This window comes from Chiloscyllium plagiosum, chromosome 14 (genome assembly GCF_004010195.1).
Source record: "Chiloscyllium plagiosum isolate BGI_BamShark_2017 chromosome 14, ASM401019v2, whole genome shotgun sequence".
In the NCBI taxonomy this organism is placed as follows: Eukaryota; Metazoa; Chordata; class Chondrichthyes; order Orectolobiformes; family Hemiscylliidae; genus Chiloscyllium; species Chiloscyllium plagiosum.
This window is the reverse complement of record NC_057723.1, coordinates 5,020,262-5,041,437: the sequence shown is the minus strand read 5'-3', so window position 1 is coordinate 5,041,437 and position 21,176 is coordinate 5,020,262. Positions and strand designations below refer to the sequence as shown.

General features: G+C 41.1%; 1 protein-coding gene across 1 annotated transcript in view; it reads left to right on the top strand.

The window, feature by feature from the left end:
* The first annotated feature begins 734 nt into the window (after nt 1–734).
* Nucleotides 735–21,176, top strand: part of LOC122556971 (fat-like cadherin-related tumor suppressor homolog) — a 39,660-nt gene continuing 19,218 nt past the window's right edge. The window contains exons 1-2 of the mRNA XM_043704205.1: nt 735–3,251; nt 15,943–18,387. Of these exons, the coding sequence (XP_043560140.1) occupies nt 854–3,251; nt 15,943–18,356 (4,812 nt within the window). The 5' untranslated portion in view covers nt 735–853 and the 3' untranslated portion in view covers nt 18,357–18,387. The remainder of the gene's footprint in view (nt 3,252–15,942; nt 18,388–21,176) is intronic.

Sequence of the window (21,176 nt, the reverse complement as noted above, 5' to 3'; positions counted from 1 at the left end):
ACGTCTCTTCCTTCGAATTCTTAGACAAAACCTAACACTTAAACCATTGAGGATTCGTCACTCACTTTAACAGATTCGTTTTCGTTTCAAAAGCTATTACTTCCACTTGTGCGTTTTTATGATGACGGCTCGAGATTCTCGCATTCTTACTCTTTTTCTGTTTCCGTTCAACTCATCTGTTCATTCTTAACCTTGCGAATATGAACTTCACCCACGCTGCACTTCAATATCTGCGGCTTCATGAGCATGATTCATAACTTGCGTTTACTTATGCGATGTTAAAACATGATTTTCCTTAATCAAGTAAATTATTTCCAAAAGCAGATTGCGGTATAGAACATTCGAGTTCAGTGATGCTTCAATCTTGGAGCTATTCAGTTTAGTGTCGGTCTAGATATCGGGCCATTTTCGCAGTGTTTAATAACTGTATAGTCCGATTTGAGATGCTTCAGAAAGTAACTCACTAAAAGCCTGCAAACACCAAGGACTTGGGTCGATGTGATGATGTTCAGTTTGCAATGTTTATCAAAGAATATCCAAGGATATTCTGGATATTTTTAATTGTACACCCATAATTTGACAAGATCGCTGGAAGGTCTAGCTTTAAGCATAGTTGCAGTTATTGAGCGAAACTCCTCGTGTCGCTGTCGACCAATAAGAAATTGAGACGTTGGAAGAGATCGACCGCCTCCTCCTTGACAAACAGAACCATACGGGCAGTCGGTGTCTGCGTTTCTCGTGTACGGACACGGTCAGAAAAGCTCTCCAGGTGATATCCTTAACGTTGCTCACATCAAAAATAGGATATTGATATGCAGCTAGTTTTTTTTTCTGTCAGAATTGACACAACAATATGGCAATGGCGACTATTCTGATGAGCCGAGTGTCCACCATTTTTTTGCTATGCATTTCTGACCTGGTTTCCGAACACCTTCGCTACTCGATTCCCGAGGAAATGGAACGTGGAACCTTTGTTGGCAACGCCGCTGACGATCTAGGATTAAAGGTTTGGGAGTTACCGACTCGCAAATTGCTGCTGGTTTCTGATTACTCGAAGAAATACATGGAGGTAAATGTAGAAATTGGTTTCCTGTTTGTTAATGAAAGAATCGACAGAGAACAGCTTTGTAGCAAAACCGCTGCATGTTCTCTCTCTTTCCAAATCACGCTCCATGATCCTTTGGAAATGTATCCCGTTGAAGTGGAGATACTAGACGTAAATGATAATTCACCCGTCTTTTCCAGGAAGGAATTCTATTTGCAAATCAATGAGTTAAATGCGCCGGGCGCTCGCTTCCCTCTCGAGAGTGCGCGTGACCTGGACGTGGGTACAAACACAATCAACACATACCAGATCAATCCGAACGAGCACTTCGGTATTAAAGTGCAGACAAGAAGAGGGGGGAATAAAAATGTCGAGCTGGTATTAAAGAGGTCTTTGGACCGTGAACAACAGTCAATGTTTACTCTGGTATTGACAGCCATCGATGGTGGGATTCCGCAGAGATCAGGCACAGCGCGGATCATCATTAATGTCATGGACGCAAATGACAACACCCCCGTATTCGATCATGAAACCTACAGGGCGTCAGCGGTAGAAAACATTGCGAATGGCACTTTAGTGCTAAGAGTTCATGCTGCTGATATTGACGAAGGGACAAACGCGGAGATAACATATTCCTTCACTCATTACGTTTCCCAGAATATTCGTGATTCGTTCAAATTGGATCCTGTGTCTGGAGAAATCAGAGTTCGAGGTGTACTAGATTTTGAAGAAACAAATGTTTATGAATTTGACGTCGAAGCAATGAACTCTGCTCCCCCTGAATTGTCAACTCTTGCAAATGTTGTCATCGATGTCATTGACACTAATGATAATAGTCCTGTGTTGCAAGTTACGATGGTGTCCGGTGCTGTGCGGGAAGATGCTTCTTCGGGAATTAGTATAGCACTGATCAGCGTCACGGATCGCGATTCTGGCGAATATGGGGAAGTTCATTGTCAGATCCCAGAGAATATTCCCTTCAAGATTGAAAAATATTTGAAGGGCAACTACAAGTTGATTACCAATGGCTTTCTGGATCATGAGATTACCCCACTGTACAACATCTCCATTTCAGCCTGGGACGGTGGATTTCCTCCTCTTTCAGCAAGTACATTAATTGTGGTTTCAGTAATTGATGTCAATGATAATTCACCAAGTTTTACACAGTCGTCATATAACGTGTATCTGATGGAGAATAATGCACCCGGTGCTTCTATATTTGCTGTTAGTGCAAATGATGCTGATTTGAATCAGAATGCGGAAATCTCTTATTCCATTGTCGACAATCGACAGAAGGAAGAAATACCTTCCTCTGCGTACTTTACAATGAACTCCAAAAATGGGAACATTTACGCGCTTCGCTCCTTCGACTACGAGCAACAGAAACATTTCCAGGTGAAAGTTCAAGCTCAGGATGCTGGGTCGCCTCCATCGACCAGCACTGCCTTCGTGAACGTTATTATTTTGGATCAAAATGACAATGCACCCATTATTGTTTCACCTTTAACATGGAACAACTCAGCAACAGTGGAGGTAATACCCCATTCAACACATCCAGGATATCTGGTCACCAAGGTAGTTGCCACGGATGAAGACTCTGGTCAGAACGCAAGGCTTTCCTACGAGTTATTGGAAACAACTGATCCTAGTCTCTTTACTGTTGGACATCTCTCTGGAGAAATTAGAGCAACGCGAGCATTTAGTGATCAAGATATCTTTGCCGTGCGCGTAGTCCTCTGCGTGAAGGACAATGGGCAGCCGAGCCTTTCCAGCAGCGCCACAATATCCTTTATCGTAATGTCCAATGTTACTGAGAAATCATTTGAACAACGTGATGAACCCAGACACTCGGATTTTTTTTCAGGTATAAATAGTTATCTAATCATAATTTTCGGATCCACTTCCTTTTTGTTTCTCATAATAATATTATTTTTGCTCACCCTGAAGTGCAGACAAGATAGAAATACTACTGAAGTATATAGCTCTGCAGTCTGTTGTTGTAATGGGAGAAATTCGACTGATGGCATTAATCGGACACCAACAGGAAGGGATCCTTTGAATTATACCGGGGCAGTTCAGACCGGAAGTTATCATTACAGTGTGTGCTTGTCACCGGAATCATCGAAGAGTGACTTTCTGTTTTTAAAACCTTGTCATTCTACGTTGCCTTTCAACGATCGGAGTGTTCGTGACAGCAACGCAAGAAACTAACTACGACAACAAACCATTCTTTCTGTGGCAGGTAATTCTTGATGAATAATTACGTATTATGTATTCAAATATAGAGTCAGAGTCTCTTCTCTTTGAAGACCGGAGGGCACCTACATTTCAACGAATTGCAGGAAAGAAGACATTAATTTTGGATTTGAGAGTGCTCTGTGAAAAGTGATCAGAGGACAATATGTTAAAGTGTCAACTGTGGTTAATTTCACAGGATTCTTACAGATTATCCCTCCAACGTCTGTCCGTTGTGCGCAACACGCTCAATGCACTACATGGCTGGTTATCCTTTGATGTGGACTGACGTGTTGGCCTTTCCTCCCCCCACCCTCACCCCCACCCCCACAGCATATCCGGCGATAGTTCACAATTACCCACTTTCATATCTTGGAGGAATGTTTGCGCTAGCCTCTAATTTAGAAGATTCAAATCACAATCCCAAGCTTCTAAACATAAAATGCAAGCTGTATGTCGCGTGTAATTGAAATTGCGAGCTATACTGTTCGTGATACGCAGCTCTGGGTCACTGAAATACTTGGCATACGTTCAAAAGGAAATCCTATTTATGATCTCATGTATGTCAAACCTTTCCTATGACACTGTTTCAAAGATTAGTTGGGTGTCCTTGTCACTATTCATCCCGAGCTCAGTAAAACGCTGATTAACTTTCTCTTGCCCGGTAGCTGTTTGTAGGATGGTAGAATCATAGAACCGGATATTACAGAAGAGGCCATTCAGCCATCGAATCTATCCCGCCAAAAAATATGCTAAATCTACATTCGGTCCACTTTCCAGCAATAGGCCCTGAACTTTGAATGTTATGATACTTCAAGTGTTCATCCAAGTACTGTTTTAAATGTTGTGAGAATACCGTCGAAAGTTAAACTCTCAAGCAATTGATGTCAAAATTCGGCATACCACCATGTTATTTTCATTTGAAAGATTCGTCGTGAGCCGAAAAAACTCTTTTAGGGACCCTTAATCAGAGGAATGTATTGTGAAATCACAATTTCTTCTCTGCTTTAACTATTGTTTAATATTATCAAGTGGTTAATGCTTTGGACGTTACTAGTATTTTCCGGCTAATGTTCAATTATTAGTAAAACAGTTTGGAAATTAATATTAAGAAGGTGAATGGTTCATGTCCGCACCACAAGAAGCAGTATTTCAGAGTTTACAACCACAGTGTCCCTTATCTGTAATGCAGACCGACCACCGTTTTGGAGAGTTGTTAATTGTATCTACCAATGTCTTCCTGCCGGCTTATTGATTTTTTCAGCAGGCAACTGTTTTGCTCTTCTGTTAAACGAACTGAAAATGGAAGAACTGCTACATTGCTCACAGAGAGTCTGAAAAAACATAGCGACACTTTATAATAAGACTGGGTTATTTAACACAGTACAGACTGTTTTCATCTAATAATCAATAATAATGAATTCAGACTTTCAGCTCATGATTTTGACTGCTTGGTGGCACACACATTCAGACAGTCAGGAACTGAAGTACACTGCACCTCAAAAGCCTAATTTGAGATAAATCGTGGAACTTTTGTTTTCAAATTTCACGATACACAACCTTAAGCTTGTTAGACGAAAGTCTCGATGCTACCCAATTGTCCTTACACATGTGTTGTGTTGCTTCTGTCGTCGACATCTCAGGAATAAAGCTGTGCATCGAGGAAATTGATGCACAGCTTTACGATTTACTTCACCACGGAGGTAGGGCCATTGATGAAGTAGCTGAAGGTCAGTATTGACGATTATAGTGATGGCCTCTTGCCGGTTTTTTCCGGGGTGAAAATGTTTGACGCATTTCATTTAACTTTGTTCCAGCTTTCACTGAATTTCACTTGAGGATCTCTTTTGCCTAATCGCGACTGTTTTCAATTTCCATAGAGCTTCTTAGTTCTATATTCGGAAAATGCAGCATTGCTATCAATCAGGGCAGTTTATTTATCTCACATTTTGAATGACGATGCTTCGTCAGATTTAAACATCAGTTGTAAAGATTTGCAGAGGGAGTGATGCTTGCAGAATCCTCACCGAGTACCACGCATAGATTTGCTAATGAGCAACTGTTGGTTAGTACTCCGACTGATGACAGATTCCATTACCCTGATCCTGAATTATAGGTAGACCAACAGTGTGGGAGTTTGCTGGGTTGTGCTGCTTGTTTGAACAGAGCCCATCGAGACAATTTTTCACATAGATGTTAACAGTCTCAGGAAATTCAGGCAAGTGTGCTTATTATTTAAACGAAATATAGATGTTTTCCACGCAGGCTGAGAGTTTTGTCTGGTGCAAAATCGGTCGCGTGTCCAGTGTGCAGTTTTATTACATAGTGACACAAAGAGAGAATGCAATGTGTAAAATATTGTCCTGGGCAGTAGTAGTGATTTCAGCAAGATAAATGAGCAAACTTTAATTACTTACTGAATGGCTTTCACGCTGCTCATTATGGAGAATGAAAAATAAACGAAAGGAAGAGAAATATTTTACTTAAATATCGCAGCTTCATATTTCAAAGTTTCTCAAAATCTTTAGAGCCAAACACACAGTTTTGTTCATTTGGGAGACATTTATTGCTAGTCCCTAGTTGCCCTTGAGAAGGCGGTGGTGAACTACCTTCTTGAACTGCTGCAGTCTATGCACTGTAGGTAGGCTCACAATATCATTAAGAACAGAATTTCATGATTTTGACCCAGCGACTGTGTTTGGCGACGTATTTCCAAATCAGGAAGATGAGAGCGTTGGAGAAAAACATGCAGGCCGTGGTGTCCACAAATATCTGCTGTCCTGTCCTATATGATGGAGGTTGGAGTGGGCTTAGAAGAAGCTGTATAGGGATCTAAGACGAAATTTCTGATGAGTAATTGAAGTTGCAAACAGGAAGCAGTGTAGTCGATCTGTGCCTACTCAGGCCCCAAAACCACCCATAACGATAATGGGCAGAGTGTTGAGTGCATGTGGTGCTGTTTGATTAATTGACCACCACTATCTGGGGTTGCATTTGGCACGATATATTTCAGTGCGGGGCGCGTGGGGGCGCAATTTGGCTGAAGATCTAAACTTTCTTGCCATTTCGCAAAAGCTTCAAGTTTTAGCTTCGCCGTGCTTATAGCTCGTTCGAAGTCTGCTAATGCAACTGGTGGATTTACGCAGAGACCATATTAATTCAGGTTTTCTAATCTGAATTAATGGTAATGTATGGACGTGAGTAATTTAAAAGGCCTACAGATTGTGAAGCTACATATGTGCTGATTTAAATATTTACTGTTGTTGTCCCATATTACCAAATTAGTACTCATACTTAAATTCATGATCTTTGTTCAGATAGGAAGGCAAAAAGCTCAAATGATCCACTGTACCAGGCACTCCATCCAATTTTGACTGATCAATTGAGTCAAGTTTAATAGGATGGTAATCCAAGATGGAGGGCGGAAGAAAATTCACGCTGTAACAGGCTGTTCCTTTTTTGAGGTATTTTAGTTGTTAGAGGTGATTCCCTCAAATTGCAGGAGCAGGAATTACTGTTTTATGTGCTGTTGCGTTGCTTTGGAACTTTGCGGAAAAAAAGATGTCAAAGCAACGGCACTTTTAAAAGGGAGAAGGACAGATAAAGGCAGCACATGGTGAGGTCTGTGCAGGAGAGAGAGATAGAGAGAAAGAGAAAAGAACCAACACTGCCAACTGACACAGCAGTGAACCTGCGCAGCTACTGCCTTTGCTGCTTGAATTCATGTATCGCTGGACATCGGAGTGCATCTGGGAAAATTATAAAATAGTGAAATTCATAACTAATCTAGGAGGAACCTGTTTGGAAGAGGTCACAGCACAGAAAAAGACAAGTGAATATTTTTCAGTGTGGCCTACAGAACAACGGCAGCAGTAAGTTGATTCCGTTTTTTTCTTGATTTTGTTTTTTGAGATATGTCTCTGGATTGAACTTAAAATATAATCCACAAGTATTAAGTTAACCTGGAGCAGTGTATTGTCGAGGAATAAGACAATGCTATTTTCTGGGTCTGCAGATTAGAAGAAGCAACAATGGCCTTTAGTAGAGTGATATGCTCTTCTTGTCAGATGTGGGAGTTTAGGGAGAGTTTACTTGTGACTGAAGATTATATCTGCAATAAATGCCGTTGTTTGCATATCTTGTAAGATCGAATGATTAGTTGGAGAGACAGTTCGAAGGAATGAGGAATTTACAAAAGCAGGGGGATGTGATGAATGGCAGCTATAGGAAGGGAAAAACGTTGCAGATACAGTCACATAGGTGGGTTAACTCAAGGAAAGGTAAGAGAGGTAGTCAAGTATTGCAGATTTCTTCTGTGGCTGTCACCATTTCAAACGAGTGTGCGGTTTTGGAAAATGTAGGGGGTGATGGATTCTCAGGGGAATGAAGCAAGAATAGCCAGATTTCTGGTATCGAGACTGGCTCTATTGCAATGAGGAGTACGTCGGGGTTCAAAAAGATCAATTAGATTAGGGGACTCTCTCGATTGAGGCACAGATAGACGTTTCTGTGGCCAGCAGTGAAAAAACAGATTGGTCGATTGCCTCCCTGATGTCAGGATCAAGAATGTCTCAGAGAGGGTGCAGAATGTTCTCAACGGGGAGACAGAGCAGCTGGAGGTCATTGTACAATTGGATCCGATGACATAGGAAGGCAAAAGGATGAGATTCTGAACGGAGAACGTAGAGAGTTAGGCAGGAATTTTGAAAAAAGGAGATCCGCGAGAGTAGTAATATTGGATTTCGACTGCTGTTGCGAGCTACTGAGGGTAGGAATAGGAGGATAGAGCAGATGAATGGATTGCTGAGGAGCTGGTGCATGGAGAAAGACACATTTTTGGATCATTGGATTATCTTCTGGGGTAGAAGTGAACTGTACGAGAAGAATGGATTGCACCTGAATTGGAAGGGGACTAATATACTGCAGGGAGATTTGCCATAGCTGCTTAGGAGGATTTAAAATATTAAGTTGGGGAGTGGGGCCGAGGGAGATAGTGAGGAAAGAGATCAATCTGAGACTGGTACAGTTGAGAAAAGAAGCGAGTCAAACAGTCAGGGCTGGCAGGGACAAAACAGAGAACAAGGTAAAATTGAAAATTAAATTACATTTATTTCAATGCAAGAGGCCGAACAGGGAAGGCAGATGCACTCACGGCATGGTTAAGAACTTGGGACTGGGATATCATAGGAATTACAGAAATGTGGCTCAGGGATGGAAAGGACTGTCAGCTTAATGTTCCAGGATACAAATGCTACAGGACGGACAGAAAGCGAGGCAAGCGAGGAAGGGTCGTGGCATTTTTGATAAGGGGTAGCATTACAGCTGTACTGAGGGAGGATATTCGCGGAAATGCATCTAGGGAACGTATTTGGGTCGAACTGAGAAATAAGAAAGGGATGATCACCTTTTTGGAATTGTATTATAGAACCCCTAATAGTCAGAGGGAAATTGAGAAACAGATATGTAAGGATATTGCAGTTATCTATACGAATAATAGTGTGGTTATAGTAGGGGATTTTAATTTCCAAACATAAATTGGGACTGCCATAGTGTTAAGGGTTTAGATGGAGAAGAATTTATTAAGTATATACAAGAAAAGTATCTAATTCAATATGTGAATGCACTTCCTGGAGCAGGTGCAAAACTTGAACTACTCTTGGGAAATAAGGCAGGGCAGGTGACTGAGGTGTCAGTGGGGGAGTACTTTGGGGTCAGCGACCATAATTCTATTAATTTAAAATAGCGATGGAAAACGATAGACCAGATCTAAAAGTTGAAGTTCTAAATTGGAGGAAGGCTAATTTTGACAATATTTGGCAAGAACTTTCAAAAGATGATTACAGGCAGATGATCGAGGTAAATGACTGGCTGTGAAATGGGAAGCCTTCAGAAATGAGATAATTAGAGTCCAGTGACAGTATATTCCTATCAGGGTGAAAGGAAAGGCTGGTAGGTGTAAGGAATGGTGGATGACGAAAGAAATTGATGGTTTGGTTAAGAAAAAGAAGGGACCATATTTCAGGTACAGGCAAGTCAGATCAAATGAATACTTAGAAGAGTATATAGGCAGTTGGAGTATACTTAAGAGGGAAATCAGCAGTGCAAAAAGGGGACATGAGATAGCTTTGGTAATAGTGTTAAAGAGAATCCAAACAATTTAACAAATATATTAAGGTCAAAAGGCAACAACTGAGCGAATGGGGCCCCTCAAAGATCAGCAAGGCAGCCTTTGTGTGGAACCGCAGGATATGAGGGTGATACTGAATGAATATTTTGCATCAGTGTTTACTGTGGAAAAGGACGTGAAAAGTATAGAATGCAAGGAAATAGATGGTGATATCTTGGAAAATATCTATATTACAGAGGAGGAGATGCTGGATTTCTTGAAATTCATAAAAGTGGACAAATCCCAGGACCTGATGAGGAGTAACCTAGAACTCTGTGGGAAGCTAGAGAAGTGATTGCTGGGCCTCTTACTGAGATATTTGTATAATCAATAGTCACAGTTGAGGTGCCAGAAGACTGGAGGTTGGCAAACGTGGTGCCACTGTTTAAGAAAGGTGGTAAGGACAAGCCAGGGAACTGTAGACCATTGAGCTGATATCGGTGGTGGGCAAGTTGTTGGGCGCAATCCTGAGGGATAGGCTGTACATGTATTTGGAAAGGCAAGGACTGATTAGGTATAGTCAACATGGCTTTGTGCGTGGGAAATCATGTCTCTCAAATTTGATTGTGTTTTTTTTTGACGAAGTAGCAAGGAGGATTGATGAGGGCAGAGTGGTAGATTTCAGTAAGACGTTCGACAAGGTTCCCCATGGGAGAGTGGAGTACAAGGTTAGATCTCATGGAATGCAGGGAGAACTAGCCATTTGGACACAGAACTGGCTAAAAGGTACTTGTTTTTTCAGACTGAAGGTCTGTGACCAGGGGAGTGCCACAAGGATTGCTGTTGGGTCCACTAATTTTCATCACATATAAATGATTTGGATGTGAGAATCAGAGGTACAGTTAGTAAGTTTGCTGATGACAGAAAAATTGGAGATGTAGTGGACAGCAAAGAAGGTTACCTCAGGTTACAACGGGATCTTGATCAGATGGTCCAATGGGCTGAGAAATGGCAAATGGAGCTTAATTCAGATAAATGTGAGGTGCTGCGTTTTGGGAACGCAAATCTTAGCAGGACTTATACACTTAATGGTAAGGTCCTAGGGAGTGTTGCTGAGCAAAGAGACCTTGGAGTGCAGGCTCATTGCGTCTTGAAAGTGGAGTCATAGGAAGATAGGATATTGAAGAAGGCGTTCGGTATGCTTTCCTTTAATGGTCAGAGTATTGAGTACAGTAGTTGGGAGGTCATGTTGTGCCTGTACAGGTCATTGGTTAGGTTACTGTTGAATTATTGCGTGCAATTCTGGTCTCCTTCCTATTGGAAAGGTGTTGTGAAACTTGAAAGAATTCAGAAAAGATTTGCAAGAATGTTGGCAGGGTTGGACGATTTGAGCTATATGGAGAGGTTGAATAGGCTGGGGCTGTTTTCCCTGGAGTGTTGGAGGCTGAAGGGTGACCTTATAGAGGTTTACAAAATCATGAGGGGCATGGATAGGATAAATAGACAAAGTCTTTTCCCTGGGGTGGGGGAATTCTAGAACTAGAGCGCATAGGTTTAGGGTGAAAGGGGAAAGATATAAAAGAGACCTAAGGGGGTAACGTTTTCATGCAGAGGGTGGTACCTGTATGGAATGAGCTGCCAGAGGAAGTTGTGGAGGCTAGCACAATTGCAACATTTAAAAGACATCTGTATGGCTATATGAACAGGAAAGGTTTGGCGGGATATGGGTCAGGTACTGGCAGGTGGGCCTAGATTGGGTGGGGATATCTGGTCAGCATGGACGAGTTGGGCCAAAAGGTCTGTTTCCGTGCTGTACATCTCTATGGCTCTATGACTAAGTGAAACTGAATCACAATATGCTGTACATTACTGGGAATATTGTCATGATTACAGTAGGCATTTATGTCCTGGACGATCATGGATTATTTGGAATAAAACAGCATATGTTAGAGAAACGCAGTAGGTTTGGCAGCCACGTGCAGAGAAAACACTCAACATTCTTCTGAACTCGACCCATTAATTGTTTTCTCTCCACAAATGCTACCAGGTCTGTTAAATTTTAGGATTTCTTTATGTCTTAGTTCTCTCGCATGCACAGTTCTTTGTTTTGCTTTGCTTATTAATTGGAAATACGATTCTAAGGAGAATCAGCCTTTCTGCTGCTAAAGAACGTTATACCGATTTTACAAAGAATACGAAAAAATGCCATGCTATTACTTGTGTTTCGAAAGGATTCTGGATTTGCACATGCACCGTCCTTTCATTTCATGCAGTTGTAATAAATCCTGAAACAATATATCATTCAGGACGATTGCTGCAGTTATTGTTAAAGGCTGTTCGTGTCGCTGTCTACCAATAAGAAGCTGAAACGCTGCCCTGCATCTGCAATGCCTCATTCTCCAGCTAAAGGACCACAGCGAAAAAGCGACAAGACCAACAGTGCCTGCCTATGTGTCGTGCAGCCATGAACTGCCAATCTGCTCTGCTCTGTGTTTCGTTTACTTCCTCTCTTCCATATTAAAGTAATGACATACATCCGTACCATTATCCTTTAAGAGACAAGATAAGGTCATCGATTTGCCAATTTATTTTACAGCAACATCTACCTGAGAACAATGGCAATAATGAGCGGGCCCGTGTTGGACCGCTTTACGGGGCTAGCCCTTTGATCGGTTCCCGAACAGCAGGAACACAAACCCTTTGTTGAGGATATCGCTGAGTATTTGAGACCAAGTATGTGGGAATTATCCACGCGGACATCTCGACTGGTCTTTGATGAAAGACGTTAGTACATTGAGGTTAATTTGGAAATTTGAGTTGTATTTCTTAATTAACCGCTGAGAGTCGCAATGGGGAGACATTTTTGTGGAGGTCATAGCAGTCAGAAATCTAATGCTCTGGGCACGTGGGTTCGAATCCCACAGCGGGAGGTGAGTTTTGAATTTAAAATTGGCGTAAAGTCGAGAGCTGGCCTGATGGTAGGTTGATGTACAAACCCATTCCTTAGAGGGGTGGCAAACTACTGATCACAGCTGCTGCATGTGACTCCAGATGTACAGCAATATGGTTAGCAATTTATATGGATGGGCCATAAATGCTGACCAAGCTGATGAAGTCCTCGTCCAGCAAAGCAACAAAAAAAAAAGGATTGAGCCTAGAGTCCTAAAGTTGCTGCATTAGGAAAGAGAGACAGAGTGTCTGTTTCGGGCATCAGACATTCAAATTCTCCAAAATCTCGCCCATAGCCTTGCATGTTACGACGTCCACGTGTTCATCTAAATAGTTGTCTTTTGAGGGTTTCCTGTTTTCACCACCGTTTAAGACAGTGAAGTCAAGATGTCCACAACTCCCTCGTTGAAGAAGAAAAATCTTAAAATCAGTTCTAAATATCCTGATCCTTATGTTAATATTACGTCGTTTTGATTATTGACCCCATCTAAATAGGGGAAAAGTTTCTCTCTACCTTGGCTTTTATTGTCCCTCGGAACGTTGTACCCCTCAATCTCAATGCCCCTCATCCTTCTCTGCGGTAAGGGAATCAATCACAGTTTACCTCTTCTTTTTTCGTAGCTGAATCGCTGCGGTCAACAGCACGCTCCCTTATTTAATCACATCCTTCGTACCTTGCAACCAGAATTGCACAATGCATCTGCCGTGACCAAACTCACGTTGCAATCAGCTCAAACATAGTTACCTTGCTCTTGCATTCAGACAGAGCGACCAGAGGAGAGTTATACAGCGCTGTATCTGTTCTCTTGCTTTGTGAATACAAGTAGATAATTATTAGAAAATATTCCTTGCTGCAGTGCGAATATTTCAGTTGTAGCCCAGTCATTCAATTTACTTGTTGAAAGATCGCAAGACCAGATGCCCGTCCTAACACAATCAATACTTCCTAGATCTTTCTTAAGAGATGGCTTGGAGTACCATTGCGACTTTGAGTGGTATTTTAATTCAATAAACATCTTATCTCCATAACTAGTTGAATGGGGATGTAATTTAAAGTCTGTGATATTATTACTTCAATGGTATGAAGTTGCAACGTGACAATGTATAAAGAGATCTGGGTATCCTCATCAATGTGTCACTGAAGTCTAACATACAGGTGCAGCAAGCTGCTACGAAGGCTAAACGAATATTAATCTTCAATTCAAGAGGATTGGAGTTTATAGATAATCGCGTACAGGTTGAATTTTGTCGAAGATAACTTCCATGGCAGAGACTGTATTTTACACAGTACCTGAAGAACGTTATTATTGAAACAGAGGGAGTCCAGCACAGGTTCATCAGACTTGTTCCTGTGATGGCGTGACTGTCCTTTGAAGAACATTGGGCAAACTGAAGGTGTATTTTTTAGGGGTGAGAAGAAGTGACCTCATTGAAACCTGCAGCATAATTAAAGGGAAGGACAAAACAGATTTAGATTTTGTTTGGATTTTATTGTCACGTGCACACAAAAACAAATGCATCCGAGTATATTGAAAAGTTTTCAATGTCGCCACACACAATGGTCCGTCTTAGTACAAGTATCTCGATACAAAAAGTTAAGAATAAGGTAAAAAGAAATTAGGAAAAAAGTTAAAAGTTAAATATTACAGTCACTACATTACAGATGCAGAAGGGATGATTCCCTCGGTTGGGGATCTTAGTCCTACCAGGGACAATTAAATATAAGGAATGCCCACGTTGGACGAGGATGAGGAGATTTTTTGATTAAATCGTTGCAAACCCTTGGAAATCCCAACACAGTGCTGTAGAAGCTCAATCTTCAATGATGGTTTAACTATGCTTAAAACATATTTTGATAGTTTTCTAGCGACCAACGGGGTAGAGACTTGTGGGGATAAATGATGAAAGACATTAAAGTGTTAGATTAGTAATAATCGCGTTAAATAACATGACAGCCTGGCGGGCAGAATGACCTACTCCTGCTCCCATGTTTCTCAGTCCGATTACTGAAAATGCAACATTGCGCGTGCTGTGCGTTCCATGGACTGCTTTCTCTTTTGGAAAACCTTCTATTTTAATCTGCTACCAGTGGCCTCATCTTTGGTGTCCACGTTGTCCACCATCGAGGCCGATCGTTGCGATGTTACATCCATATGTCGGTCTACTTTCTTCATTCGAATTCTTAGACAAAACCTAACATTTAAACCATTTAGGATTCGTCACTCATTTTAACAGATTTGTTTTCGTTTCAAAAGCTATTACTTCCTCTTGTGCGTTTTTATGATTATGGCCCGAGATCCTCACATTTTAACTCTTTTTCTGTGTTTCCGTCCAACTCATCTTTTCATTCTTAACCTCAAGAATATAAACAGTACCCACGCCGCACTTCAACATCTGCGGCTTCATGAGCATGTTTCATAAATCGCATTTACTTCTGCGATGTTAAAGCATAATTTTTCCTAATCAAGTAAATTATTTTCAAAAGCAGATTGAGGTATAGAACAATCGAATTCGGTGATACTTCAATCTTGGAGCTATTCAGTTTGGTGTCGGTCTAGATATCGGGGCAATTTTTGCAGTGTTTAATGACTGTACAGTGATATTTGAGATGCTTCAAAAAGTAACTCACTAAAAGGCTGCAAACACCAACGATTTTGGTCGATGTGATGATGTTCAGTTTGTTATGTTTATCAAAGAATATGAAAGGGCACATAGTTGTCTATCTCATTCTTACCATGTAACCGCATGGGTTAATTAGTTTCTCGTAATATAGACATACAGGCATTTTCTTAGTTTCAACAGAATGCCAAAGAATATCTAAATTTTGGCGCAGCGCACCTAATTGAGCATATACTTTCTTAGAAACGGTCAGGGTGCCGCTGTTTGATTCTGAACGAGGGGTAATAGGTTCACCAGAAATGTATTCCAGTAACATTCAAAATGAGGTAGCGTAGGTGAAAAGAGCCAAATAAACTGATTTGTGAGGCCTCCTGAGGGAGAGAAAAAAAATCTGTTACCAACGTCGCGATTACTGTCAGTGCTATTTAACAAAAGAAAATTAGCGTCTCGGAAATATTGTTAGTTTTTTCAAGTACTAGCGATATCTCAACACTTTTGAAATCATTAACTTGTATTTAAAGCCTAGAAATACTTGTAAATTTCGTAATCTACGATTTATTAAAATTAAGCCGTGGAATGACAATATAACAATTAAACATGAACAACCGTTGATGACGAGAATGATGTGATCATCAAATGGCTCGGAAATCCGATACAGCACATTGAAAATGCCATTTGTGAAATGCCATTTGTCGAGATATTTTTAATTGTACACCCATAATTTGACAAGATCTCTGAAGGGTCTAGCTTTAAGAATAGTTGCAGTTATTGGGCGAAACTCTTCGTGTCGCTGTCGACCAATAAGAATTCGAGACGTTGGAAGAGATCGACCGCCTCCTCCTTGACAAACAGAACCATACGAGCAGTTGGTGTCTGCATTGATCGTGTGCGGTCACGGTCAGAAAAGCTCTCCAGGTGATATCCTTATCGTTGCTCAGTTCAAAAATAGGATATTGATATAGAGCTAGTTATTTTTTCTGTTAGAATTGACGCATCAGTATGACAATGGCCACTATTCTGATGAGCCGAGTGTCCACCATTTTTTTGCTCTGCATTTCTGTCCTGGTTTCCGAACAACTTCGCTACTCGATTCCCGAAGAAGTGGAACGTGGAACATATGTTGGCAACGCCGCTGAAGATCTAGGATTAAAGGTTTGGGAATTATCAAGTCGCAAATTTCTTCTGATTTCTGATTACTCGAAACAATACATGGAGATAAATGTAGAAAATGGTTTCTTGTTCGTTAATGAAGGCATCGACAGAGAACAGCTTTGTAGCAAAACCGCTGCATGTTCTCTCTCTTTCCAAATCACGCTCGATAATCCTTTGGAAATGTATTCCGTTGAAGTGGAGATACTAGACGTAAATGATAATTCACCCGTCTTTTCCAGGAAGGAATTCTATTTGCAAATCAATGAGTTAAATGCACCGGGCGCTCGCTTCCCTCTCGAGAGCGCGCGTGATCTGGACGTGGGTACAAATACAATCAACACATACCAGATCAGTCCGAACGAGCACTTCATTATTAAAGTGCAGACAAGAAGAGGAGGCAGTAAACGTGCCGAACTGGTATTAAAGAGGCCTTTGGACCGTGAACAACAGTCAATGTTTACTCTGGTATTGACAGCCATTGATGGTGGGATTCCGCAGAGATCTGGCACAGCGCGGATCATCATTAATGTCATGGACGCAAATGATAATGCCCCCGTATTCGATCATGAAACCTACAGGACGTCAACGTTAGAAAACACTGTGAATGGCTCTTTGGTGCTAAGAGTTCATGCTACTGATATTGATGAAGGGACAAACGCGGAGGTAACATATTCTTTCACCCATGATGTTTCCCAGAATATTCGTGATTTGTTCAAATTGGATCCTGTGTCTGGAGAAATCAGAGTTCGAGGTGTACTAGATTTTGAAGAAACAAATGTTTATGAATTTGACGTCCAAGCAATGAACTCCGCTCCACCTGAATTGTCAACTCTTGCAAATGTCGTCATCGATGTTGTTGACACGAACGATAATCGTCCTGTTTTGCAAGTTACGATGGTGTCCAGTGCTTTGCGAGAAGATACTTCTTCGGGAATTAGTATAGCACTGATCAGCGTCACGGATCGCGATTCTGGCGAATATGGGGAAGTTCATTGTCAGATCCCAGAGAATATTCCCTTCAAGATTGAAAAATCTTTGAAGGGCAACTACAAGTTGATTACCAATGGCTTTCTGGATCATGAGATTACTCCACTGTACAACATCTCCATTTCAGCCTGGGACGGTGGATTTCCTCCTCTTTCAACAAGTACATTAATTGTGGTTTCAGTAATTGATGTCAATGATAATTCACCAAGTTTTACACAGTCGTCATATAACGTGTATCTGATGGAGAATAACGCACCCGGTGCTTCTATATTTGCTGTTAGTGCAAATGATGCTGATTTGAATCAGAATGCGGAAATCTCTTATTCCATTGTCGACAATCGACAGCAAGAAGAAATACCTTCCTCTGCGTACTTTACAATGAACTCCAAAAATGGGAACATTTACGCGTTGCGATCCTTCGACTACGAGCGACAGAAACATTTCCAGGTGAAAGTTCAAGCTCAGGATGCTGGGTCTCCTCCATTGAGCAGCACTGCCTTCGTGAACGTTATTATTTTGGATCAAAATGACAATGCACCCATTATTGTTTCACCTCGAACATGGAACAGCTCAGCAACAGTGGAGGTAATACCCCATTCAACACATCCAGGATATCTAGTCACGAAGGTAATTGCCACGGATGAAGACTCTGGTCAGAACGCAAGGCTTTCCTACGAGTTATTGGAAGCCACTGATCCTAGTCTCTTTACTGTTGGACATCTCTCTGGAGAAATTAGAGCAACGCGAGCATTTAGTGATCAAGATATCTTTGTCGTGCGCGTAGTCCTCTGCGTGAAGGACAATGGGCAGCCGAGCCTTTCCAGCAGCGCCACAATATCCTTTATCGTAATGTCCAATGTCACTGAGAAATCATTTGAACGACGTGATGAACCCAGACACTCGGATTTTTTTTCAGGTATAAATAGTTATCTAATCATAATTTTCGGATCCACTTCCTTTTTGTTTCTCATAATAATATTATTTTTGCTCACCCTGAAGTGCAGACAAGATAGAAATACTGCTGAAATTTATAGCTCTTCAGTCTGTTGTTGTAATGGGAGAAATTCGACTGATGGCTTTAATCGGACACCAACAGGAAGGGATCCTTTGAATTATACCGGGGCAGTTCAGACCGGAAGTTATCATTACAGTGTGTGCTTGTCACCGGAATCATCGAAGAGTGACTTTCTGTTTTTAAAACCTTGTCATCCTACGTTGCCTTTCAACGATCGGAGTGTTCGTGACAGCAACGCAATAAACTAACTACGACAACAAACTATTCTTTCTGTGGCAGGTAATTCTTGTTGAATAATTACGTATTATGTTTTCAAGTATAGAGTCAGAGTCACTGCTATAAAGACAGGATTTTCATCTTGATACTGGAAAGATTATTGCACACGTTTCTCACTCCTGTTGCCATCCTGCCAGGGGTTGTACAATAGTTATCCTTTTTGAATAATCTAAGTTTTTTCTGCTTTGAAAGTATTTCTTTACTTGTATTTTTCTTGCGGCGGTTAATTCTTGGTGAATAATTGTGTATTATGCTTTCAAATATAAAGACACTGCTATACATAGACCCGATTTTCATATTAGAACATAGAACATAGAACAATACAGCACAGAACAAGCCCTTCGGCCCACGATGATGTGCCGAACATTTGTCCTAGTTTAAGCACCCATCCATGTACCTATCCAATTGCCGCTTAAAGATCACCAAAGATTCTGACTCTACCACTCCCACAGGCAGCGCATTCCATGCCCCCACCACTCTCTGGGTAAAGAACCCACCCCTGACATCTCCCCTATACCTTCCACCCTTCACCTTAAATTTATGTCCAATTGTAACACTCTGTTGCACCCGAAGAAAAAGTTTCTGACTGTCGACTCAATCTATTCCTCTGATCATCTCATAAACCTCTATCAAGTCACCCCTCATCCTTCACCATTCCAATGAGAAAAGGCCTAGCACTCTCAACCTATCCTCGTACGACCTATTCTCCATTCCAGGCAACATCCTGGTAAATCTTCTCTGCACCCTCCGCAAAGCTTCCACATCTTTCCTATAGTGAGATGTGTTCATACAGTTCATCATTGTTTTGTTTCTAAACTATTTCCAGCATTATGTACTCCAAATCCAGTCCAAATTAAAGGCTTTTGTCTTTAGCAGATCCAACAACATGCTCCAACCCATATACTAGTGTAATATTTAGTTTCCAATTCCAGCGTTGATGGAGGCTGCTATGAAACTCTAATGTAGTGTCAATATGTGTTAAATCATTTGTTGTTTTCAATGTGGATTCATACTTTCTCTAAACAAATATGAGATAAATTGAAACTTATTTTACAAAGGATGAAAAAGCAGATTAATCAACCAGACTAAGACAGCTATGACAGGATAATATTTCTGTATAATTGACAACCAATGAGCCACGATACCAAATATTCCAATGTTCGCCCAATATCCAGGATGGATTTGACTCCTGCTGAAACCACTGTAACAGGAGTGCGACCCAGTTCAGTCAGATCTGTGCTTACGTCCATTGCTGTAAAAGTTAAAAATAAATCTGTCACACTAACCGCATTTACTCTAATAGTCTTGTTGCACATCTCATGGAACAATTTCTAATAATATGTACTAATCTTAAAAATATTTAACATACAATAACTGGTTCTTCACATACAAGTGCTGCCTAAATGGTTGGTAAAAATATGCAGGTGTTTTAAACCAGAACTTCAGTATCATTTCTCAAAGTGGATTGTATCTTGAGTGGTCAATTAGAGTATATTGCTCAGTTCCTATCAACTTAATTCTACATCACATTGTTACACAAAACTACTATAGAACAAAATTTGTCTCAATCAGTTCATGTTGGCGCTTATTCTCGAAATAAGAATGGCACAATCCCATTTCTCAAATCTATTTCCATATCCAAGATTCTCTTTTCCTTCCACTGTACTGTATCTGGATTGAGATTCTCTGTAATGTTTCGTTCTTCCAAATTGAGAGGATCCATACCTAAAACACCTTTTCCTAGAATGAGGTATCCATACGGAAACACTCTCTCCTAGACAGACTGCATCTCTAAATTCTAGTCTCTAGTGTAAATAAATAATCTGAAAATAAACTTAAGGCATAGCAGGAGAGCTCAGTTTCATGGAATGCCAATGTTGTGCCATGTTGACACTTAACATGGCCAAGACAATCTCAGGAGTGGGAAGGGTTTCCTGGCAGAAATACTTAAGCCCAAGGTTTTAGAACTGGAGTTACTGTGGTGCATTTGTGAAGCTGAGAACTACATAGATGGCACATTTAACAAAATGGCCTCACACCATTCTATGACCAGGCAGGCAAAGAGGGAATTGACAAACCATCTAGGAAGCTCAGGCATGTACCTTGAGTATCTCTCTCTTGATTGATTTTCTATTGATTTTCTATTTGGGCATTGTTAAGGTTTGGTTCGTAAGAGAATGCAGCTGGGGCCAGAGGGCATTCAGATAGAACAAAAACAAAGCAGGAGATGTAGAAAAGCTGTTCACGAAAGTGGAAAGCAGCAGAAACTATCCCTAGAATGAACCTCGGTCAAATTATAGAAGAGTGTTAAAAGGCATGTATCTGAATGCATGGTGTATTTGCAACATGGTAGATGAATTGATAGTGCTGCAGGGTGAGCAACACTGGAAAATTAATATTAAAAGGACATTCAGCATTTAGGAAGGATAGGCAGAAAAGACAAGATGGTGGGTAGGGCTGACTTTAAAGGATGGGAGCAGTGTGTTTGTATAAGATCTCTGATCAGAGAGAATATTTTTGGATACAGCTAAAAATCAGCAAAGGCAGCAAGAATTCATTAGTGTGGTGTAAAAAAAACTCTGAACAGGCTGTTGTTGTAGAGTTGAAACTTTATTGCTGGAACAGCACAGCAGGTCAGGCAGCATCCAGGGAACAGGAGATTCGACGTTTCGGGCACAGGCCCTTCTTCAGGAATGAGCAGAGAGTGTTCAGCAGGAGAAGATAAAAGGTAGGGAGGAGGGACATGGAGGAGGGGCGTTGGAAATGTGATAGATGGAAAGAGGTCAAGGTGA